Source organism: Sceloporus occidentalis, unplaced genomic scaffold, assembly GCF_023333645.1.
Source record: "Sceloporus occidentalis isolate IW3139 unplaced genomic scaffold, rSceOcc1.0.p SCAF_2, whole genome shotgun sequence".
NCBI lineage: Eukaryota > Metazoa > Chordata > Lepidosauria > Squamata > Phrynosomatidae > Sceloporus > Sceloporus occidentalis.
Window position 1 is genome coordinate 255,119,395 of NW_028316982.1, and position 26,181 is coordinate 255,145,575.

A 26,181-nucleotide genomic window follows, 5' to 3' on the forward strand; every position below is an offset into this window, starting at 1 on the left:
TCCAAGGAAGGAGACTCCACCACACTCCGAATTGATGGAGGATTTACGATCATGGAAACAGCTTCAAATTTGGAATTGAGTAGCAATCACGAATATGAAGCAGTTATCTAAATATACACTTCTGTAACAGTTTCATTTTCACAACAGCTACTTCATCACGATTGTGACAGTATTGCCATGATTGTAACTCCCCCAAATGTCATTTATCAGGCACTTATTGCATGAGGAGAAGGAGTTCCATTCAGCAGAGGATGGGTGAATGAGGTTTCTAACTGGTTTAGGGAGGTTGGGCCAGGAAGGTTACTTAGGGCCGAAACAGACCAGCCCAAAGGGGCGATGTGACACCATCCTTGAACGAGTCATGTAAGCACTGCGGCAACCACACGCCATGGCCCGCTCTGGCTTTTTTCTGGCAGAAAAAGAGGTGGGAAAATGCTGTTTCTTTTTGTGTCAGAAAAGGGCAACCTTTCTGTCATGGCACTCCTTCGGTGTGCTGCGTATGAATACCATGCTGCTGGAGGACTGCAATGCTGCTTGCTGTCTGGGTGGGTGGGCAGCAGGATGCAGGCTTTGGGGCAGCATTGGGGCATGCAATATCCATACACAATGCCCCTTGCCACTGGGAAGTCACCTTATTGTGCCGATCTGTATGGGCCCCTAGTAAAGTATATACTTAATTAAGTCGTTGATAGAGAGTACATGACAATCATTACATTTCTAGTGTGCACTGAATACGTATACTTCTGTTTATAAGCATTGGGCTGCTGAGACAGAATTTCAAATAATTTCTGTAGTCTGCTTTAAAAGAAGTTAGAAGTTCAATGTAATTTAGAAGTCTGCTCTAAAAGATTTTTAATAGTGGGATACAGACCACCCAAAACGGGCGGTCTCCCACCGCCATGGTTTGCTCCACGAGGGAGCTGCAGCCACCAAAGTGCATGGCTCCGTCACGGAGCAAAAAGAACATGCAAAAGTGGGTTCTTTCTGCGGCGCCTTTATGATGCCGCAATGCGCCAATGGCACACTTGTGGCATCACAAGGGGCACACGACATGCGGATGCTATGTGTCCATCACGTTGTAACGGTGATGCCCATGTAGACAGGGCGCCCCCATTTTGCCGCTGCTAGTACGTACTAGGCTAACCCTAGCACGTACTAGGGTTAGGGAGCGTGCAAATGGTGCGCGCGCCCTAACCCTAAAATAGCCACCGCCATGCTATATTTTGGTAGTGTGTATCCCGCCAATATTGTTTGAAATTCTGTTTCAGCAGCACAATCATAGTCAACCATTTGTATCCATTGATTCTACATCCATGGATTCAACTATCCATGGCTTGAAAATGCCCCCCCCCCCTACATTTTCCTTAAAAAGCAAACCTTGATTTTGCTACTTTATATAAGATGCACCATTTTACTATGCCATTATGTATAATGGGATTTGAGCATCCATGGATTTTTGGTATCCACTGGGAGTTCTGAAACCAAACAGTGGTCTGTGAACAAAATAAAACTATACTTCACTTACCTCTGGCCAGATAGTGGCTCCATTTTTTAGCCAGCGATAGGTAGGTCTTGGCTTTCCAGTAGCTTTACATTCCCATCGAAGCTGATCCCCACTGTCTAACTGGGTATCATTCAACCTCTCTGTCCAATGTGGGTATGCTGCCAAAAGCAACAAAAGAGGATCATAATGTTACTGAAGCATTTCACTTCTGTTGTAAGAGTTAATTTATGTGAGCAAATATTGTTGATAATTTAAAAAAATGCAGATGATGGTATTTTAAAAACCATTTTGCAAGCACTGATCTTGGAACAAATAGTCTACTAGATCTGACTTCAGCCAACTAAGAGCGGCTGAGTAGAACCAAATTACACATTGTAATTAGACACAAAGCTGAATAAGTCAGGTTGTTTTGGCTCTGGTCTGATATGACTGTGGATGAGGCTTTTTAGATGCTTTCAGGTGATAACATCATTGCTGCAAATGGATGATTATTTGAAGAAACATATTCTCTCATATTAGTTTGCCTAACCATTGAAATATTTAGGGAAGATCCTTTTTTCAGTCCCAGCATGGTCACAAGCATGTGTACAGGAATGCAAGAGATAATATTCTTGGAGGCTTGCTCTCATGTTCTGGAATCGACCACTCCTTTCCAAGGGAGGTTAGATTGCCATTCCATTGGCAGGTGAAGGCATTAAAAAAAATATTGGTTATGGAAAACCAATTGTACTGTTCTTATTTCTCGCCTTTTTAATGAACATGTTTTCAGTTGTTCTTAATTCTGTTGTTGTTAACTGACAACATGTCAACTTTGACTAAAGGCAACCCCATGAATGAGAGATCTCCAAGTCACTCTGTCATCAACAGCCCTGCTCAGGTCTTGCAATTTCAAGGCTGTGGCTTCCATGACTGAATCTATCCATCTGTAATGCAGTGTTCTTCTTTTCCTTCTGCCATTTGCATTACCAAGCATTATTGTCTTTTCTAGTGAGTCATATCTTTTCATGATATGGCCGAAGTACAACAATCTCATTTCAGTCAATATGGCTTCTAGGTAGAGTTCAGGCATGATTCTCTTTCAGACCCTTTTATTTGTATTTTTAGTAGTATCCTCAGAACTCTTCTAATGCACCACATCTCAAAGGAGTTAATTTTCTTCCTCTCAGCTTTCTTCACTGTCTAGCTTTCACAACCATACATAGAAATCAGAAATATGATGGCATGGACAATTCTAACTTTAGTATTCAGTAATATAGCTTTACATTCCAGGATCATGTCTGTTACCTTGTAGCTGCCCTTCCAAGTCCTAGGAGTTTATCACACGAAGGAGACTGGGAGTTTATCCCATGAATATCCTGAAAAAATAATGTAATTATGCAAAATGATTCCACACGGTGTTACACAAAACCTGCCATTAAAGTGGTCACAAAGAAGCATTAACGTATATCTTTTTACTTTCAGGATTTCAACGACAATGTATTTCCTATTTCACTTTATTTGCACAATTGCATGTGATAATCATTTGTGCAATTACTTGCCATTTTCGCTTTATTTGTGGGATGCCTTAAATGCACTTTAATTTCTTTTTAATGCCAAAATTAGCCCCAGTGTGATAAACTCATTAGACTTCTTCTGTATTCTGTACACATAATTTTTATAAACAATTCTATACATAATCGCATTATATTTTAATAATAAATCATTACATGTTTTTAGTAAAGGATCATTTTTGTCTCTGTTCTGAGGAAAAGGTGAGAATTATTATTATTATTATTATTATTATTATTATTTTATATCACATTTCCCCCCAAAATAAATATACAAAGTAGCTTATAAATTTAAAAAATTACAATGTGGAGTCGAAGGCTTTCAAGGCCAACATCCATAGTTTTTTGTAGATTTTTCAGGCTATGTGGCCATGTTCTAGAAGAGTTTCTTCCTGATATTTCACCAGCAGAGATGCCAGCCACAGATGCTGGTGAAACATCAGGAAGAAACTCTTCTAGAACATGGCCGCACAGGCCAAAACCCCCACAAAAAACTATTAAAAAATTACAGTTGAAAACATCAAAAAATGGACATTAAAATAGAATGAACAAAACAATGAACTTAAATTAGAATACATAACAATAAAGGAGAGCCTAGTAGAATATTAGTGCTGTAGATTTCAGGTTTGGAAGAGAACTTTCCCTCCTGTCTCTGATAGATAATGCTAATGGGTCCCATCTGTGTGGCTGGCAATGAGAATTCAACTTTTACACCCTGAAATTAAGAAAATGCCTGCTGAAACAAAGCAAAAGCTTATGTAGTTCAGCACTCTAATTCCCACTGTGGGCAAACAAAAGTCTTTTCAAAGCCCTAAACAGGAAATTAATCAGATACACTTTGGAATACCAGCAACTGGTATTCAGAAGCACATTGTTGCATCACCATGGAATCCCTTCAGTAAGCTAGGGCTCAACAGGGTTGATTAATCCATAACCTGGAGATTTATTTCCTACATAGACAAGGTGAGGAGCCATGTGCGCATACCTGTCTTTTGTTTTTCTTTTAAATAAACTCCAGGCCATGCAGGGCACACATGGCTTCTCTGACTACAAGCATCCAAGAAGCATCCTAGAAACTCTAATTTGATTTCCCCAAGGCATGCTGTGGAACTATAGCATTCAATTTCTGAATGCTTGTGCCTTTCAGAGAAGCTGGATATGTTCCCACGTGGCTTGGAAATAATAGTTCAAGATGAAAACAAAAGTCAAGTTTTTGTAGGGTGGGAAGGTTGCAGCTCTTGTTGGGTTATGAAAAGGGTATAGGGACACTTACTTTTAAATAGCAAACCTAATGCTGCTCTGAGCACATTAATATTGTGTAATAACCTAAGTTATAACAGCCATATAGTGAGCAATGTTTTGTTGCATATAAAGAGCAATGGAACAGATTATTTTTTTCTGAGTAATATTTTAAAACTGCACAAAATTCATAAGTGGCTGTTATGGTCAGGAAAGAGCATTCTCTTTGCAGGAAACGGCATTTTCTTTGTGGGAAATAACATTCCTGCATAAAAATATTAATTCATGCACTGAATATGCTGTTTTCTGTGCAGAAAATGCTGTTTTATATGCAAATCAGCCATGTGCAAATTTAATGCAATTACCTAATTTTAGCTTTTTTTTCTGTGCAGAAAACAACATTTATATGCAGGAATTAATATTTCCAAATTGAAATATTATTGTTCACTCAGAAAATGCTGTTTTTTTTTTGTTTGTTTGTTTTGCACAAATCCATGTTTGAATTTTGTGCAGAATAAGTCCCAAACTGTGAAGATTCCTGTCAGTGAAGGTTTCTTGACACTCAAAAAACCCCACATACTTTAACCACATTCCAAATATTTTTTACTATTCTTTACATCCCTAAAAACATGCAGGGGTAGCTGTGTTGGCCATTTAGTAAATTCAAACAAAAATCCTCCGATCAGTGATACCTTTATTGGCCAACCCAAACGCACAATATGCTCATTACAAGCTTTCCAAGTTCCTCTGGCTTCTTCATCAGGCAAGATGTTACATACCAGGCAGGTGAAAAATTAGAGATGTTAGTATGATGCCTGCATTTTGTTGTTTCTGTCATTAGTTAAGATGGTATGGAGAGGATATCTTTAGCAGGTTGGCCCTTTTTCCTATGGCCATGGCACAATTGTTGTTATTATTATTATTATTATTATTATTATTAATTTTTATTTATAAAGCGCTGTAAATTTACACAGTGCTGTACATACAATCTTTTTTAATTGGACGGTTCCCTGCCCTCAGGCTTACAATCTAAAAAGACATGACACAAAAGGAGAAGGGAGTGGTGGTGGGGAAGGGGATGAGGGTCAGCAGTTCGTCTCTACCTCCGAGGCCTGGATCAGGGGAGATGGACTGGAGGGAGGGCTTGGCTTCTTAATGGATGGTTAATCTTCTTACAGGGAGGCCTGTTGGAGCTAGCCTGCCTCTCTAGTAGGATAATACATATACAATGCACAGCAATATAGGAAATGATTCAAATAAAACAGACAACAAAAGAACATCAAATAGCAAGTGACAATTATGCAATGCCTGGGAATGCTTCTCTGAACAAATTGGACAAATTGGACAAAGTCCAGGAAATTTAAAGTGCATATCAACAAGGAATCCTCTTTTGCAATCCAATTTATCTCCATCCCTGTGAGGCCACAGGCCTCTTTGTAGACATCCCTAGCAAATCTTCCCACCACTATGAAATTATTTTTAAGGATAACATCCAGTACCTTGGAGTTCTCTTTTAAAGTTTGGACTAAAACCCAGAGAAGTTTCACTGTTCCACAGGAGACCACCAACTTCCACTGCTTTCCATTGTTGGAATTGTTCCTAGCTTTGAAAACTTATCATCCTAGGTCCAAATCCCATTCTTCAAACCAATACAAGGTTTTAGCAATAACAGCTGATGCTCTGGGCTGGAGGCATTAATAACTATTCTATAGATGCCAACTCCCAAGGAAAAAAGCCTTCTCAGATTAATAAGGCTTAACTCATTAATCCAAAGCACTGAAGAGGAAAGCTTTTAAATCTTTAAATCTGTTCTGTACAGCACTGCAGAGTATCAGGTGTCAATGGTCTTGACATCAAGGGATGCAGACTAATACATATGGCAGCGTTGGTTAGTAACTGAGAGTTAGCACAGTGAAGGATCTATTTTGGACAGAACAAAATCAATAAAGCACTTTAATAACAGCCCTTGCAGTGGACTGCATTTTAAAATAAATCTTATAATCCATTTGGTATTTGACCAGTCACCAATCAGAGTTTTGAGAAGCTGCAAGAAAGGAATAATAGTTCTGCCTGGCATGTTGGTTACAAAGAATATAAATCAAGGAGGTATTTAAGCTGCAATGCTATGTGCATATAGATGGAGCCACTGAATTGAGGAGGTTGACTTCTGAACAGATGTGCATAGGAACGCATCGGGGATGCATCAGATTGCCAGATAACCAGAGTACAAACTGAACACCCAACAGTGTGACCACAGTAAATTACTGTGATGGCTGGCATTTCATATTATTTTCATTTTAAATTTAATTTCATATATTTTAAACAATTTTTAATAATTTTAAAAAAATCAAAGTTATGCCTTGTGAATTGTAATGTTTTTAAACTTTGTAAGCCGCCTTGATCATATTTTGGAAAGGCGGGGTAAAAATAAAATTTATTATTATTATTATTATTATTATTATAAGAGACAGGCCTTGTCTATAAAATAGTCAAACCCAATAGGGAAGTGATAAATACAATACACAAAATTGTTGGTTGTCTATTACAAGTACATTAGTTGCATCCTTTACTTTGGTTGTTTGCATGACAACCAACACCAGCTAAAACTCCCATCTTCTAGATAATCTTTAAAAGGACAAGAATGTCTTTGCTCGAGGAATAGCTCTCAAGGCAAGCACAATAAAAATGCAAATAAAATATGCAATTATAATTAAAGTACAAAAATGAATCAGACAAATGAAATTAGCAGAACTCACAAGATGGGGGAAGGAATCCTGTGGCCCTCCTGATGTAGGATTATAAAACCCAGCATATCTCACTATTGGGTATGTTGGCTAGGGGCATTGAGATTTGCTGTCTAAAAATGTCTGTACCTACCTGAAGAAAGAGCAAACCACTGGGAATTGTGTAGGTAAGCTCCATACACCTAACACAGTGGGGGAAGATGGGAATTTTAATATGACAGTTAATATGGAAGTTTTAATATTTTTGGTCTTCTGTATAAAAGCAGTCTTATGTATCAGTCGGGGACCTCTCCCTGGCCCCCGGATATGGAACCTCAAGTCCCATTACTGTCAATGGACATGTGTAAAAGGCAATGCAATTCTAGGCTGCATCAATAAATGTATAATGTCTAGATCAAGGGAATAATAGTACCACTCTTTTCTTCGTTGGTCAGACCTTCCAGTTTTGCGCACCACAATTCAAAAAGGGTGTTGAGAAGCTGGAGCGTGTCCAGAAGACAATGACCAAAATAATGAAATATCTGGAAACTATGCCCTATGAGAAGAGACTTAGGGAGATGGGTATGTTTAGCCTGGAGAAGTGAAGGTTAAGTGGTAATATGATAGCCCTATTTAAATATTTGAAGGGATGTCACACTAAGATGGTTTGTTTTCTGTAGCTCCAGAAAACAGAATTTTGTTTGTATTATCCAAAATAATGTTGTAGTTGTTGACCATTTTCTCCACGAGCTGTCTCAAGAAAAGGTGAGATTGTTTTGTCTGTGTGTATGTGTATGTGTGTGTTTGCATTCCTACTTCTGACAGGTTTTTTCATCCCCACTCATTTGAGTGTCCACTCAGGAAAAATGAATGGAATACTATATAGGTACCCCAATACATCATGTTACTTTGCTGTTGGATTTATGCTTCTGTACTGTAATTTCAAGAACTCATTATTGCCACAACTAGCTGATGCATTTTGGGGTGAGGTATTTACTTGGTCACCAAACTGCCAAAACTTACCGTAGTTCTTTCAAAGACACTTGTAATTATTTAAATCTACACAAATGAAGTATTTAAGTATTTATTTCAAATTAATGTGCCTCCAAATGTGGGTGTAAATATGTGTTTTTTTCTTAAAATACTACATTTTGATTAAATTAGAGAAAAGCAAACTCCAGTGAATAGGAAAATTCTGGCCCGCATACTAGTCCCAAAGACCCAGATTGGTTCATCATCTTTCAGAATCAGCAAATACCCTGAAGAATCCATGCATGGAAGATCTCTCATAGGCTTTTCCTACTACAAAACAAAGTTTTGGGAGGGCTCTCTCTCAGTTCCATCACCATCACAGCCATATTTGGTGAGGACACAGGAGAGAGCCTTCTTGGTGGTAGCTCCCAGTTTGTAGAACTGCCTAAACACAGAAGGTTCTGTTGACCTGCTTTCCTTCTTCTTTGTGTTGGGAGGCAAAACCATTTTTATTTAGGCAAGATTTTGATTCTTAACCTGTTGTAGCACAGGGAGTATTTAATGTGTGTTGTGTATATGTTGTGCTTTTCTCTCCTTTTTTGTTTTAAATTGTTTTACCTTTATGTTTTCAACAAAAAAAATTGTTTTTCAAGTTTCATACAAATAGGTTTTTTTAAGCTGTATTTTGTTTAAGTGTGATGTAAAGAGTTTATGTTTTTTCAGATTATTTTAAGTAAACAGAAGGTAAATGTTACAGTTAGGTATAGAAAGAATATCCATAATTATTTGTTCCTAGTCAAAACAAAACAAAATGCAAGCCCAGCTTTCTGAACAGTTAGGAAACCTTGAAGATTATCACATATCGTTCTCAGAACGTTCCGAGTCGTAACGTTCTGGGAACGTCCCTGGAACGGATATTACCGCATGAGGAAAGTGGAACGTGATGAGAATGTGATGGGAACACATTTTACCGCACAGCGCATCCCTTTTTCTTGAGAACTTTTCCAGAACATTTTCCACGGAGGTCTGGCTTCCCTCTGCTTTAAGGGAGCTCCACGGAGGTACCTTAAAGCCGAGGGAAAGCAAACTGCCAGGGAGGGGACTGGGCCTAGGGCAGAGCCCCCTCCTCGGAGGCCTGGCTTCCCTCTGCTTTAAGGGAGCTCCATGGAGGTCCCTTAAAGCCAAGGGAAAGCAAGTTGTCAGGGAGGGGACTGGGCCAAGGGCAGAGCCCTAGCAGCCACTGCAGCTCTTTAAACCGGTTAGAAAAGAAGAGTCCTCTGCTGTCATCCCAATTCCCCTTTTTGGCAGCTTGTCACCCTTTTGCCTCCCGTGTGTGTGCATGTAATGTGTGCCTTCAGGTTGTGAGCTTCCCTCCTCACTTTAACTCTTGTCTGGCTCTTTGCTATGGAATTCTGGGAGTTGTTTGCTTGCTTTTGTGTGGTGCTCCAAATAGAGGAGCTTTTGTGGGTTCCCTCCTGGAGGGAAGGAGGATGCATCCCTGGCATCCCTGCCTCCTGCAGGCTGACAGCACAGGAGCCCTGCTGGACATGACACCAGAGGCCCCCACAGAAGCAGCCAGACCCTCTCCCTCTTGCTCTCTGCCCTGGTCCCCTCCTTCCCTTCCTTCTCTCTTTTTCCTCTGTTTTGCCCTCCTCCTTCACTCTCTTTCTTGCTGCTTATCCTTCCTTCTCTCTCCCTCTTTCCATTTTCTCCTTCCCTCTCTCTTTCTCTCCTTTCCTCTTCTCTCCCTTGTCCCACCTTCCCTCCCTTTTTCCTTCCTTCCCTCCCTCCTTCTTTCCCCCCTCACACACACACACACACACACACACACACACACACACACACACCTTCCCTCACTGCAGTCGCTCGCCTGCCTGCCTCCCTGCCTGTCATTCTTTCAGCCAATCAAGAGACAGAAGAATGAGAGAACGGATTTGAGAATGGATAAGAATACTGCACAGACCTCTTTTGGAACGTTCTCAGAACGTTACAGCTCTCTGGGAACACATTTAATCCGTCCCCTCCCTGGAACACATGTAGAACACATTTGGAACTTGATGGGAACCCGATGGGAACACATACGTGCGGTATACTTAAATGTGTTCCGTTCCCATCGGGTTCTCAGAACGTTCTCAGAACGCTGTGTGGTATTCTTCCTTGTCAGGAAGAATGATAGACCAGAGATAATTTTGCTCAGTTTTCCTCTTGGTAGGGGTTGCTTGCATGGGAAAGTCTGTATCTGATATAAGAAATCTGTTTTGTTCATCCAAATCCCATATGTTTTTCTCAGCAGAATTCCTGCACAATAATTTGGGATTTTCAAAAATGGGAATATTTGTTTTTACCCTCAGCAGGGAGAAAACTACCCAAAATTTTTGACCTTTTACTTGAGAACAAAACAGTCCATGATTTACATCCCCTGTTACAGTTACATTAAAAAAGATTGAGATTAGCACTCATTATGTTACAATAGTAATTCAATGTTGTTGTGCCATTATTATTAGAAAAAATGAATAAATCACCACTAACTGAAAAGCTACCAAAAGTTTCTTTTTGAACTTCAGTTCCAAGATTGGGGATTCTGGTGGGGCAATAATATAATAATGATAATGGTTAACAACAACAACAACAACAACAACAACAACTATTATTATTATTATTATTATTATTATTATTTCCCACTTTCCCCATGGATTGATTGGGGAATAACAACAGACTAACAAATATTGCCAGTTAAAACACAATTTCAAATAAACCATACATCAGTTTAAAAGAACAAACAAGACACATATGTATTAAAATAATATACATTTAAATCATTTAACATTTACAGTTTTTTTAAAAAAAATTGGATAGGCCTGGTCGAAAAGATTAGTCTTCAGTGCTGTTTTAAATTCAAATTCGTATTCAGCTGACTAAGTCCATATTCTAGAGACGGTTGCAGAAAGAGTCCTCTGACTGAAAGCTGCCAACCTAGTCCTGGCTGTCTGGAGTAACTGTCCACCAGAGGATCTGAGTGTACAGGATGATGGGAGAAGATGATCCTGTAATCTGGACTCAAACCATGTACCCACTGTGTTGTATTAAACAGGCCTGTAGTTTGATGTAATAAGATTCAAATTCTTAGCACACAAGATAGTGGAGATAATAACTGTGCAGAGTTTAAATGAATCCTTAGTAAGGCCCATCTATCTATGCCCTGAATGAGCTGGTTTTGCCCTACAATCTTCTGAAACACTGAGTTTAGTCTTAAGAGAATCTGAAAATAGTTTCTTGATGGGAGAGAATTTGAAAGATTGCAGTAACTGAAACAGTAACAACAAATCATTTCCCAGATGAAAACTGGGACACGTGCAGCCAAGCAGCAATACAATGTAGTTAAGATAGCAAAAGTTGTTTATGAGGAGGACCACACAAGACTGGAGAGGCTGCAGCAGTTTGCTTTTGCCTGGACTACTGGGAAAGGCAAGACACTACTTCCTCTTCTCCTTTCATTGAGTTAATTGGGTACAAACTACTTCTGCTGTTTGAATGTAGTTGGCAGCAATCAAAGCTGAAGGCAAAGGGGGAAAGTGGGAGGAAGAGAAATAAACTGGGGCAATTTTAAAACTCCTCAAAAAGTGGGACAACAGAGGATTTATTGGGATTGTCCCTGCTAAATTGAGACAGTTGGAGGGTATGAATCACAGGTAACTAAATTGACATTTGTGGGAAAAGTGCAGGCCACAAACTAGAAAGCAGGCAGGCAGCACGGGTATGGCAAAATCTAACACAAAGTGATTTTTGTCACTCGCAGGGCTGCATGTCAAGTCAAGCATCTGAGACAAATGGAGTGATTGCTTCCAGAGTGTCAGCTGTATCAGGCAATCATGGTACATCTGGTTGTCAGCAATAGATAAGATGGACTCAAATCAGCCTGTGATTGCATGAGAGCAGACAAACCACCTCTATGCATTCTGGGCATTCCCCAAAGCATCCATAGTTGAATTGGATCAAATTCAACTGACAAACTGAGCATGATGAAGAGAGAGAGAGACAGAAAATGCTAGTACCTCGGGATGAATGCAAAGCAGAGCTTTTCCCAGAATGACAGGCATAATCCCATAAACCATTCTGAAGCTGTCCAAGATGGTTGTTTACTTACAAATCAGTGAACCTACAGCAAGTAGAATCTGTAGCGTCCATGACAAGATTTATTCTGAGGCAACCCCCCTCCCCCATAAACTCCTCAAAGGATAGCACAGGCACTCAAAATATTGGTCAACACTACTGATCGCTTCTTTGCCATTGATCTAACATTAGCTTGGTAAAGAGAAATGTAATCTGGAAGGCTGCATATTCCCCATGTGAGCCTGCCTGGGTTTTATGGTCCTTAGGAAATTCCTTTCTGTTTCACTGGCATCAGAGTACCATTTCATAGCTGGTTACTCTGAGGTCCTGGAAAAACCGAGTGAAAAAAAAATTCACACTAGTTTCATATCTGAACTTCAATAAGCACAGGCCTAAGCTAGTTTCATATCTCTTCTTAAGGATGCAAAAGCATTTTTATTCAAAAAGGCTTTTGCTTTTCAAGCTGACTGGTTAGATGAAATGGATTTTATGCTCATGAGTTTTGCTAATACTCACCAAGATCTTATTTTTAGAATAGTGTAAATATATACCAGTGTCTTTTCACTATATTCCACAGTTAGCAGAACTATGACTTCTCTCAAATTGGAAACTATGGGACTGTACAGATGGATGGCATCCAGCCATCCCTTTAGTGGCTGGATTGGTGCCGCAGCAACCGCATGCTGTGGCACCAATCTGGCTTCCGGAGAGCGCAAAAAGGAGCCGCAAAAAGTGGCTCCTTTTTGTGTCTTCTAAAGGGCGTCATAGCTATGGCAGTGCTGCTTTCTGATGCCCTTTCGGTGCTGCATTGTCTAGATGCAGTGCCAGGGTTGCGTCATGATGCCGTGCACTGTCTAGAAAGGCGTGCGGCATCATGAGGTGATGGGGCGGAGTCACGGCATCCAGCATGTGAAGCTGCAACAAAAAGGACTCAGTTTAAGCCAACTCCTGGTTGACACAATTTGGGAATGTAGGCAGCAGCCTGCTATGGGAGTGGGCCATGTGGTTGCCACAGTCCTGGCCCAATCATGGCCTGATTGCAGCCTGGGTGGCCAGAGGCTGCTCCTTCCTGCCCACCTGCTTCACCTCTAAGATACAATTTGTCTTCTTTTCTGTAGCATTACACTACTGTTCAATTTATGATCAACAATATCCCCAAAATCCTTTTTATATGTATGGCTGAACCAAGTATCTCCATCTTGTACTTGTACATTTGGATTTTGTCACCTAAATGTATAATTCTGCCTTAGTTTCTGTTGAATTTCATTATATTAATTTCAAGCCAGTTTTCTAGCTTACCAAGGACTTTTTTCATTCTGTTCCTATCTTCCAATGTGTTAGCCATCCCTCCCAGTTTTGTATAATCTGTAAATTTGTTAAGAATTCCCTCCACCCCATCTTCGAAATCTGTGATTAAAATACTGAAGACTGTTAGCCTCAGGACAGAAACCTACAGCTCTCCATGTGATACCTCCTTCCAATTTGAAGCACAGCCACTGAAGATAACTCTTTGAGCATGGTTTTCCAATCAATTATGGATCCATGTGATGGTGTTTCAATATATTCCATATTTAGTCAATTTCCTAATCAAAATATTACAAGGAACCTTATCAAATGCTTTGCTGAAATCCAGATAAATGACATCTGCACAGTTCCCACCGTCTACTAAAATAGTAACCCATTTTTCATATATATATATATATATATATATATATATAATGGTTAGTTTATCAAGATTTGTTCCAACTAACTCTTTGTCAATCTTGATTTGCAATGCAGAGTTCTTGAAAAGGTCTCTGCAGCTACATGGAAGCACACAGTCATAAATTTTTGTGGTGTGGATAAAATAGACATTGGCCATTTCTGCCTTTTCACTGTAAGCATTTTATCATACTTGCTGAACAGTGGTCCCATCATTTCCTTCCTTACTCTTTTCCTTCAAACGTATTTGACAACCCCTTTGTGTTCATTCTTTCCTGCCTATCCAATCTCAGATCATTTAGAGTTTTTGCTTTCCTTACATTATTCCTGTATGCTTGGGCTTACAGTTGATTTGTACTTCCTTCCATTCTTTGTACATGTTCTTTTTTCTTTTCATTTCCTCCTTGAGCTTACTGTGCAGCCACATTGGCTCCCCTCCCCAGATGCTTCCCATTTTTCTTCTTCCATAGAATTGTTTGTGATTATTCTTTAAGCAGTTCCTTCTTCACGAAATCCCATTCATGCTAGGTGCCTTTTCCCTTTAGCATGTTTACTCATGGGATTCTGGGTATTTCACTGAGCTTGATAAAATCATCTTTACTGAAGCGAAAGGCTTTGTGCTTCTTTGGCCTGTTGAACAATCATGAATTCTAGCATTACATGGTTATTTCCCACTAAAGTACCAACTGCTTTGGTTCCAGTAACTGACCCCTCCTTATTGGTTAGGATCAAGTCCCCTTGTTTCTTCTTCCATCTTTTGAAAGAGAAAATTATCTACAAGGGACATTAGGAACTTGTCTAAAAGCTTTTGCTTAGCAGAGTTAGGCCCGGAACAGATGGGCCTTTGAGGCACCCTCGTCACACGCGAGGGTTACCTGGTGGGCGGAGCACCCACATGCCCGGCAACTATATCACATGACAAGGGTGTTGCAGCTGCAGCATGCCCACCAGACAGGGTGTGTAATGGTGATGTCGCAGCAGTGCCACTTCCAGATGGGGCAGCGCAGCTGCAACGTCATCACGACATCTCTCGAGCTTTGCGGTGTCGCAGCGATGTCACAAAAAGGAGCTGCTTCTGGGCATTATTTTTTGCTCCGCAGCAGCACCGCATAATTTGGTTGCTGTGACGCTCCTGCGGTGCAAAGAGAGGCTCCGGGGAGGTGCCTCTTTTTGGCGGTTTGTACCCACCATAGTCTCCCAGAAGATATCTGAATAATGGAAGTCCCCCATAACTACTTGAGATTTGTTTCAGAAAAGCACAATCCACCACCTTGTCTTGGTTTGGTGGCCTGTAGTTAAAACTCACAGTGCTGTTTTTATTTCTTTCTCCATTTATTTTGACCCAATGGTCCAGTTTGATCACTCACATTGATTCCTGTTCAAGTGAACTTGTCTTTGACATATAATGCTACTCTCCCTCCTATTCCTCCCCATCTGTTATTTTAAAACATAAGGGCCCGTTACAGATGGGCCTTAAAGTGCATGCTCTGTGTGTGCTAGGGTGCGCCCCCAACCCTAGCATGTGTGGAGCTCGCACTAAATGGCGGCAGCCGTTCCACACGGCCACCGCCATTACGATGTCACGATCGTGCGCCCAGCGATGCAGAGGAGAAAGGGGCCAAGCGGCCCCTTTCTCCTCCTCCCTGCCACCGCGGGGTGTCCTTGGGGCTTGAAGCCCCAAGGACACCCCTTTCCAGGCCTCGGGGAAGGGGCCTTTTGCCGCTTCCCTGTGGCATGGAAAGCGGCGGATTGGGGCCTCAGCGGCTGCCGCTCTGGCCACTGAGCCCCGATCCGGTGGGGAAAGGGGCGGGTGTAGGCTGCCGCTTTTCGGCGGTCTGTAACGCGCCATTATATTCTTCAGTTGCTATATTTCAATAATGGCAGTCATCCCACCAAGTCTCTGTTATATCTATAATACATACCTATACCTATAGAGTCATATTTACTTTCCTGCACTAGGATTGCAGGCTTGTCTTGTTTGTTTCTCAGACAGTGTGCATTGGTTTATAGACATCTAAAGTGTTTTTTCCTCTTCTTTTATTCTACTGTGAGCTTTACTGGGGCTCCCATTCTCTCCCTCAGCTTCTCCTCTAGAATTCACATTGTATTTAGTACTTGTTTTGGACAGATGTTTGAGCTATCAACTCCAACCTTCCCCACCCCCACCCCAGGATGTAATTTAAAGCCCTCTTGATCAGATTTGCCATTCTTTGTGAAGTCTAGCCCATCTGTAGCCAGCAGTCCTTTTCCTAAAAAGTGAAGACCATGGTCCCAGAAGCCAAACCATTCCCATCAACAGCATCCGTGTAGCCAGCTTTACAACTGCAGTATCTTCCTGTCCCTGTATGGTCCTCTTTTTTTTTCACTGGTAGAATTAACAAGAATACCAGCTGTGCCTCTAAACTGTCCATTTTCCTGTCCAGGGCTTCATAGTCCATGGCGATCTGCCCAAAGGCTGGCTTACAATACTTAAAACATAGTTTAAAAAATTCACAGCAGTTATTAAATTATCAAAAATTAAACTAGTCAAGACATAAATATAAAAACACAAAAACAACAAATAACAGCCCAGCACATTTTATATATAAGGCCTGTTTCATCTAAAAGAATCAAGCAATCAAGCAATTTTCAAAGGCCTCTCAGAATGATTTTTTTTTCTTTTGAGTGAGAAAGTATGGGAAGTCCCAGAGCCAGGGAGATCAATGAGAAGGCCCTCTCCCATGTTCCTATCAAATGCAAGTGTCAAGGGAGAGACAGAAGGGCCTTTCCAGAAGATCTCAAAACATGGACAGGTTCATATGGGAGAATATGGTCCTTCAAATAGTCTGGCATGCTACTGGTTGTGTTACAGGCTGTACCAATTAAAACAGCACTGGATTCCCTATTTGTGCATAGTCCAAAACAAGATGTCTGCAAGTTTCTGTCTGATCACATCAATTTGCAACTAGGAGTAAATACTGAGTAGTGTCACCACTTTCATGACATAAACTTCACAACATACTATATACTTGCAGCTGTCCTCGGAAGACATTTCTTCCCCGGGAATTTTCAGCCTTGCATTCATATGTCCCTGCATCTTCTAGTTGCACATTCGGGATTTCGAGGACGGCTTGGGACTTCCGCAGACGGGCTTTGCTCGGATTGGGGCCATTAACTTTCCTCCACGAGATTGTTGGAACAGGGCTGAAAGATTTAGTGAAGTCATAATTAGCACTTCCCTGCCATTAAGAATATAGATCCTGTTACCTGCTAATTTAAGTACTTAATCGTCTAAGCAGCAATAAAGTGTTATCACAATTAAGGCCCATGAACTGCTTGATATATTTCACTTTCAGCCAAGAGTATTTAATAAGTGGTTCATCTCTCAAGGACCGTTCCTGTCTATTGGAAAGAATGTTCAGTCTTTTCTGGGAATCAAGCCATGGGATTTCAGCCAAACATGGTACTTTTCAAGGGTTCAAAGACACCATGTTGCAGAGCTACAATGACAAACTGATGAAATAAAAACAATGTTTAATTTTTGAACTAAACCAGTATGCCACAGAATGGGGACTGCTCATTCAAATAATATGCTGCTGAGAGTGTGTCATCAAAGCCCACAACAAAACTTGCATTTTAGAAATATGGTGTAAGAATGAATGAATGAATGAATGAAAGAAAGAAATCCTAAATCTAGCTGTTAGGACAGCCTCCAAAATTTCACAAATGAAGAATGACACATGTGTGGCCAAGTAATTGTCTCAAGGTGGTCCAGATGACAAAAGTTATTAATGAGGAAGGACATACAACCTAGGAGAAGCTGCAGAGTTTTCTTTTCCCTGACCCTACTGGGAAGGGAACAATTCTGCCTCCTCATTTCCTCTGTTCCCTACTGAGCTCACTGAGTACAAATTACTTTTGCCCTGTGAACTCAATGTGCAACAACTGAAATAATGTGAGGACCAAAGGGACAGTGGGAGTAGGAGAGAGACTGGGGCATTTTAAAAGTAGATTAAAAAGCAGGATGGCAAAGGATTAATCAGGACTCTTCCTGTCAAATTGGAACAGTAGGAGATGATGTATTATAGAATCACAGAGTTGGAAGAGACTGCAAGGGCCATCCAGTTCAACCCCATTCTGCCATGCAGGAAATCTCAATCAAAGCATCCCCAACAGATAGCCATCCAGCCTCTGCTTGAAGACCTGTAAGGAATAAAGCACATTTAATCCCATCAATATCCTGCAAGAGCAGGATGATTTTCAGACCATGTCCCCTGACATCACCATTATTGGGACATTATCCCATGAATAAAGTGGCAAAATCACTCTGGTTTTTATTTTTGGAATTTTCCAGTGAATAAAAAGAGGTGCGATTTTGCTGCTTTATTCACGGGATAATGTCCTGCTAATGGAAATGTTGGGGGATGTCATCTGAAAATCATTCCACTCTTGTGGGATATTGACAGGATTAAATGTGCTTTATTCATGGGAGGAGGAGGAGGCTTGCCTCCCATGTGATAAAAACCTCAGTCTCCAGCTATAGCAGGAACAGGCAAATGTGGAAGACTGGGGGATCACATTACCGCCCCCCCCCCCCCAATAAATCTTGGTTGTACCAAGCACCGTACCTGCTTCCACAAATATCAAATTTCTGTTTCCAAATGCCCTCAAAGAGTCATAGGGTGGGGGCATGGGGGCATTCTAACCATGGTGATGGGCCTTCTAGTGCCACAGAAGGCATTGGTAGCAATTTTTGAATAATTGCATTGTTGTGATTTAAAAACAAAGTTTTATAATATTTATTAAAAAAAATGTTTGGGAAGCCTGGTTGTGCTCCATCTAGAGGTCATTTCAGAGCTTTTTGGGGCTATATATATAGGGCTGTGTCCTGGGCCCAGTGCTATTCAACATCTTTCTCAATGAATTGGAGGACAAAATTGGGGGCATACTTATCAAATTTGCAGATGACACCAAACTAGGGGGAGTAGCTAATACTCCAGAGGACAGGATCAAAATTCAAGATGACCTGAATAGACTAGAAAGCTGGGCCAAAGCTAACAAAATGAAATTCAACACAGAGAAAAGTAAGGTACTGCACTTACGGCGGAAAAATGAAATGCACAGATATAGGATAGGCGACACCTGGCTGAATGAAACTACATGTGAAAGGGATCAGGGAGTTCAAGCAGACCACAAGTTGAACAAGAGTCAACAGTGCAACGCAGCAGCTAAAAAGGCCAATGCAATTTTAGGCTGCATCAATAAAAGTATAGTGTCTAGATCAAGGGAAGTAATAGTGCCACTATATTAAGCTTTGGTCAGGTCCCACGTGTAATATTGTGTCCAGTTCTGGGCACCACAATTTCAAAAGGATGTGGAGAAACTGGAGCATGTCCAAAGGAGAGTGACTAAAATAGTGAAGGGTCTGGAAGCCATGCCCTACGAGGAACGACTTAGGGAGCTGGGTATGTTTAGCCTGGAGAAAAGAAGGTTAAGAGGTGATATGATAGCCCTGTTTAAATATTTGAAGGGATGTCATACTGAGGAGGGAACAAGCTTTGTTTTCTGCTGCTCCAGAGACTAGGACCTGGAACAATGGATGCAAGCAAAAGAGATTCCACCTCAACATTAGGAAGAACTTCCTGACAGTAAGGGCTGTCTGACAGTGGAACACACTCCTTCCTCGGAGTGTAGTGGAATCTCCCTCCTTGGAGGTCTTTAAACAGAGGCTGGATGGCCATCTGTCGGGGATGCTTTGATTTGGATTTCCTGCATGGCAGGGGGTTGGACTGGATGGCCCTTGCGATCTCTTCCAACTCTATTATTCTATGATTATAATATATATATATATATATATATATATATATATTCAATTTTATTGTGGCTACTAAGACACAATTTGCCCAACTCATGACCCAATCAATTGATTGTACTTAGGTAAATGTCAATTCACTGGTTCAGACTGATTTAGTGTGGTTTGTTGGGATTTAACAGTGGCATTTAGTCCAAAGATAGGAAATGCAAGATAGTTTACCACACACACAAATTAATTTGTCCCATCCTGATAATTCTAACCATCTCCTTTCATTTAGCCATTTTCTCCAAATCATCTTGTTACCTAAGTTTGGGGAAAATCATGCAAAACAAAAAGGAAGGAGTTCAGCAGTATTTGGAATATGCAGGAAATTTTGCTTTAACACAGTGTAATCTAAGGACTGACATCTAACACTGTATATACATTCATATTGGAGGTCAGAGTAATTCTCTTTTTCATTCTTTTCATTCTTCCATAGTACCTGCATTTCAGTTTAAATGGCAAAATTTCAAATTTATTTATTTGTTTGTTCATAATAACAAATGATGTGCAATTTAGGTTAATGCTATCAATGAATTTTGATTGCTTTAGAAATGTCTCACTTTCACAATTACCATTTTCAAAAGATTGTGCTGTACATTTACATAAGTGGAAAACTCAACAAATATTGCAAATAAATATCCTATTGAAAAGAGCTTCATTTAAAACCTTCTTATGGTAAAAGTAGTTTTCAAAGGGGCTATACAGACTGCCCCAAAGGGTTTATACAGCTGCCCCTTTATATCCACATGATGTAGCACCGAAGGGGTGTCATAAAGCCACACCACTGTGGCTATGGCACCCCTCGGAGGGTGCAAAAAGGAGCTGCTTTTTGAGGGTTCTTTTTGCACTCTTGGAGGCCAGATCAGGCTGTGGCAACCTCATGTTGCAGCCCTGATTCAGCCTCCAGAGAGTGCAAAAAGGACCCACAAAAAGTGGCTCCTTTTTGCCCCCTCCAAGGGGTGCCATAGTCACGGCAGCGTGGCTTTATGATGCCCTTTCGGTGCTGCATCATGTGGATGCAGCATTAGAGGGGCGTCATGATGACACGCACCGTGTGGGCCGGCACGTGTCAAAATGGCACCCTGGGTGCGAAGTTAGGATGTCCAGCATGCGGACAATGTGCCCTAACTTCGCCCACAGGCCGGCACAAACAGCCGGTCTGTATTGGGCCTAAGAATATTTTTCTTTTTCATTCTTTAAATATCGTATTCTTTTATTTAACTGCTAATGTATAATTGTTGTGTTCATTATTCTATTCTAGGTTAATATTCTATTATTATTTTTGATGAGCTGTTGGCAGTTGAGCTGGGTTGTTGTAAAGGCAACTTTATTTCAGGGTGGTGTTGACTGTAAAAATAAGGGTGACTGTTTTTTAATCTTGCTTGATGTCCCAGTTGATCTGTTTATGTTTTTTTTAAAAAATGTATCTGTTTTATTCACGTTATTGTTGACTGCTCTAGATGTTATTCTTACAGAGAAAGCCATTCTCTCATACCCCCTCACACCACCTCCTGGCAGACTCTTACATTGTAACATATACTACACATTGCATAAATGTACTTTGTTGTAGCTGCTGTTGTTGTTATGTGCCTTCAAGCTGTTTCTGACTTATGGTGAACCTATCACGGGATTTTCTGAGGCTGGGAGTGCCCAAGGTCACTCAGTGGGTTTCCGTTGTATAGCGGGGATTGAAATCCTGGCCTCCAGAGTCACAGTCCAGTGCTCAAACCACTATACAACACTAGTTTTCTACTAAACCTTACTATATCTAATAACTGCAGCAACATTATCTATGTAAGTTTAGAACATCACAGCAAACCACTTTCAGTCACAGATGACCATATAGGTAAGATGGTCTAATGATCTATCTCGGTAAAAGTACAATCTTATATTCCTATTTCACATGAAAGAAAGAACCTTTCTCTCACTATTTCAGGAGTTCTGAAAGTTTCTAAGCAATTTGACACTGCAAACTTTGAATAGATTTAACCAGACTTTTATCTTACTTTAATTGTATGCTGCATCAACTTTACAGCTATCAATTACAGCTGCGGAGATGCTGATTTTTTTTTTTAATGTCATTGCCTAGGCCATTAACAAGTCTCTTTCAAAATTTTACTTTTTTTGCCCCCTCTGATGATGAGGTAATAAGCCAATTTTTCAAGGAGAGTAAAATACTTTGGCTGTAAAGTTTTAATGATTTCAAAGGAAATTGCTCCCAAATTGCAAATCACTATTCAAAGGCAAGTTGTAGCTTGCTTTAATGAATCTTATTTTCCTTGCCGAAGTCATCAGTCACATGGATTTTATATCTCAAACGAATATATGTGTAGATACATATATTCAGATATTTCTCCTCTGTGACTTTGGAAGAAAATAAAAAGACTGTCTAAAAATGAAGAATACCATGGGAAGACTTTATTATTAAAAAGACACTTATTTATGTCCCCCTTTTAAAGTCTAAAATTTATTTTCCAGCGATGGAAGAGAAATTGCTGCTCCCTTTTGTTTTTGTTTTACTTTGGGGAAAATGAAAGGTAATATTTTTAGAAAAAGACATGTCACTCTGTCAGAACAAATTCTGGAAGATGAGGTGTGTCCCTTTTGAGAAACAAATTTATCTGAAATGTTCTAGGTCCTATCTGCACTTGCCAGGGGACTCTGGGGGTAACTCCCCCAACCATCTCCCATTACAGGGGCTTTCCATTCTAATGCTGGGTGGCTATTCACAGACGTATTCTGCTGAGCCACCCGTTACATCTGCCACTACTGTAGGTCGTGTTGCTTTGAGGTCAGAACAAGGCATCTGGCAATGATCACATACCTAGACTTAGAGCAAGACAAAAGGCCCTCTTTCCATCTTAACTGCTACTACCCTGGCCTTAGGAGAAAATCACACGGGAGGCTTACCATGTGTAAATTGCCATTAAATCATCAGAAATCATGCAAAATCCATAATCGGCGTTCACACCACTGCATGCTTCTCCCATCAGTAAATCATAGCGGAGGTGCCATTGCTTGCTTGTCCTCTCAGTAAAGTATTGTTGGAGCCACCATTTGGCAATAATAGAAGGTCCAGTTATTGCTAAATGGCAGCTCCAAGGACACTTTACTGATGGGACAAGCGAGTGACAATGCCTCCACTACAATTTACTGATGGGAGAAGTGCATGGCAGTGTAAATGAAATCATGGGCTTTGCACAATGTTGACTATTTAAAGGCAATTTACACACTGTAAGCCTTCCATGTGATTTTTTTCCCCAGAGGGAGAGAAGCATAGGGAAACACAGCTCCACCATGCCTAGGCCCAGAAGCAGATGGAAGATCCTTCCTTCATTCCAACTGCTACCACTCTGGCTCTGGAGGGAGAGAAGACCCTCCAGTATCTGCTAGACTTGATCCCCATTGCCATTCCCTTCTCCTTTTGTGTCATGTCTTTTTGGATTGTAAGCCTGAGGGTAGGGAATTGACAAATTAACAATCTCCAAGCTGCTCTGTGAGCCCTGGTGGCGTAGGGGTATAAATAGTCTCCATAAACTAAATAAATAATACTTGAAGATCTCATTCTGACCTCAGAGCAAGTGACTGAAGCAGCAGAAGAAGTGCCAGGAAGTAGAGCAGGACATGCTTCGAACAGTTGCCTGGCATCAGAATGGAGTGCTTCAGTTCTTCTGGGAAGATACAGACCAAACAGAGAGGAATTTTAATATGGTTTAAGAGGGGATATACTTTGGTTCTGGTGCTGAATGGGCTGGACATAGTCCAGTCAGTTCACACCAGAACCAGCATTTGCACCGTGCATTATCTAGTCTCCCTGCTGAGAAGATGGGAGGAGGCAGTTTTATTTCACCCATGGAGACAGGCTGTTATAGTGCTTCCATCCAAGAAAGAAGGCCATGGTAGGTCATGGTTACACACTTTCTGAATAATTTGGATCTGGGAAGAAGTGAGACTCTTCCCCATTCTTCTGCAAGTCCATGTGATGCCTTAAAAACTATAGATTATTTAAGCCCCAATCCAGTTGTTTGTCCCAGCTAAAGTAGACCTACTAAATCAATGGTGACTTGATAAATAAATGCTTATGTAAGTTTTGTTGATTTACTGAGTCTACCCTAGTTGGGAATAACTGTAGCAGAGGTGAGAAACATGCATCCCTCTGGATGTTGTTGGGTTGCAACTCATAGCTACATTACCCAGATTAGCCAATGGTCAGGAAGTTGCATTCCACCAACATATGGAATTATGTAAAATTTCCTACCCTTGAAGTGTGAGTTTTTAAAGGAATGAATCATCAGTTTTGAGAAGTTTCATAATGAATTACAGGAATGAATAGACATGATTGGGAGAAGGGCATTGTAACAGTAAAATCAGAGGGCGCATAGTATCTATGTGTGTGTTTTGCAGGGGGCGGGGAAGAGAGAAAGAAAGAAAGATGTTTCTTGTATATGTCAAAAGGTCTACCTAGAAGAGTCAAAAGGTCTACCTAGCCTACCATCCTGGTTCCCACAGTGTCTAAGCAGATTTTTATAGGAAGTCCAGAAGCAAGATATGGCAGTGTGCTCTCTCCCTCTGTTGATAAAGGTTTAACTGCCATGGCTCAATGCTATGGAATTCTGGGATTTATAGTTTATAGTGTTATAGTGAGATATTTAGCCTTCTCTGTCAGACAGCTCTCATGACACAACACAGTACGATTCCAAGAATTCCATAACATTGAGCCATGGTCATTAAAGTGGTGTCAAAACAGATTATTTCTGCAGTGAGGATGTACTCCGTTAGTCTGAGAGAGAGAAAGTGCCCCTGATTTTGTTGGAAGGAACAGCCATCATGACTCTTAGCCACTGATATCCTTAAGGTCCACGAAAGGGTTATCTTTTTTTTCTGTCCCAAATGACCTGTAAACAGGGTCAGAATGCTCTTGTAATGCTTAATTTAATTATCTTTGAAATTCCTAAAGGCTTCCTAACTCTGAGACTTCTAATTTTTTCCTTGATTCAGAATATATCCCTTTAACATGGCTGTTGTTATTTTGGCCTTGTGGTTAACCTCTTATCTTTCCTATTAGCTTCCACAAGATAGGAAAATGGACATCACACAATGTGCATGATCCTCTGGAAGCTTACATGTGTTGGCATTGGGGAAGGGAAGCCGCCTAATATTAGGTTTTTCTACTGCCTCAACAATGCATGGAGTCTCCTTAAGTTGCACCACAGTCATATTATTATTCATTAAACTATAACAGGAAAAAAAGATAAAATATCCTTGATCAAGCCTTTTTAATGCTAAAGCTTTTAACCATACAACATTTGTGATATTTTAATGTCATTTTAATACATGTTTGGTTTAATGCACTCAAACCTGTAGTTAAACCAGCATGAATCCCTTCCATCAAAACCAGAGCAACATTGAATTGAGATGGCAACTTTTTTCTCAAGCATCAAAATTCCCTTTGTTGCTAAGGGCACGTTTTGTGAGACGTGTGGCAAACGCTGATTTTTTTTAAAAAAGTTTTCATCCAAATTGAGCATTCATTCTCCATAGATAAACAGTAATAATGTCAGTCACATCTAAGCTAAGTTAAACAGACCTTCGTGGCCAGGTTCCAATTGGGGAAAAGCTGTAACTGCACTGCAGATTTAATACATTTTAACGCCACTTTAACTGCCATGTCTCAATGCTATGGAATTCTGGGTGTTAGACAGAATTATTTATGCAGTGCAGATACAGCCAATGATGCAACTCTCACTTGTGTGAGAGGATGGACGTTTTTAGATCTCAGAGAAGGAGGTATCCAATATCTCTGTAAAAGCATAGATGCACATTCATTCATTCTCTGCAGCTGCACTGGCTTCACTCTGTCAGTGTTATAGTTGTTTTAGGATTACAGGTTGAGCCTCCCTTGTGCAGAATTCCTAAATCCAAAATACTCCAAAAACCAACACTTTTTTCATGGGTGGCTGAGATGATGACATGTAGTCTTGATCAAGAATAACTTGATCTGTACTGGATATCACTCTTGTAGTAATGGAGAAAATGTAGGAATATAGTATTTGGTATCTATATTAAGCAGAGTATAGAAGGCCTAGAGCTTCAAAAAGAACATGGGCAACTGCTACTGAAATATCACATACCAGCTAGCAGTGATTTTGGAATTTACACCACTGGATGGAAATGAATGCATAGTAGATTACTATGCGAAGATAGGATACACAATCCTATTTGCACATTAATCTTTGTTCACTATGCCCATCTTATCTTCAGTCTTTCTGTCACTTGAGCTGTAAAATCATCTGCCCTGGATTTGACAGACACACATGGCACCTTTTCCAATTTAAGATTTTTTTTCCCCTGGGAGCCTGTGGTGATTGGCAGCTCCAAACACACACAATTAATAAATCATTAATCTGTAACTAAAAGCCCAGACTCGTCTAAGAAAGGTTTGCCAACTCTCTACCACAGAAAGTCTCTCAGGAATATTTGTCATTCTCACAATTACAATGGAACGGAGGCCGTCTGAGACATCTAGGGCTCAAAATCACAAGAAAAAAC

At 40.5% G+C, this 26,181-nt stretch overlaps 1 protein-coding gene across 5 annotated transcripts in view; it reads right to left on the reverse strand.

Annotated features, from left to right (window-relative positions):
• Nucleotides 1-26,181, reverse strand: part of CNTN5 (contactin 5) — a 934,652-nt gene that overhangs the window by 155,815 nt on the left and 752,656 nt on the right. For all 5 annotated transcript variants that reach the window (XM_089512787.1, XM_089512786.1, XM_089512784.1 and 2 more), the window contains 2 exons: nucleotides 16,798-16,979; nucleotides 1,526-1,662 (listed from right to left, as the gene is read on the reverse strand). In XM_089512787.1, coding sequence (XP_089368913.1) covers nucleotides 1,526-1,662; nucleotides 16,798-16,979 — 319 coding nt within the window. The remainder of the gene's footprint in view (nucleotides 1-1,525; nucleotides 1,663-16,797; nucleotides 16,980-26,181) is intronic.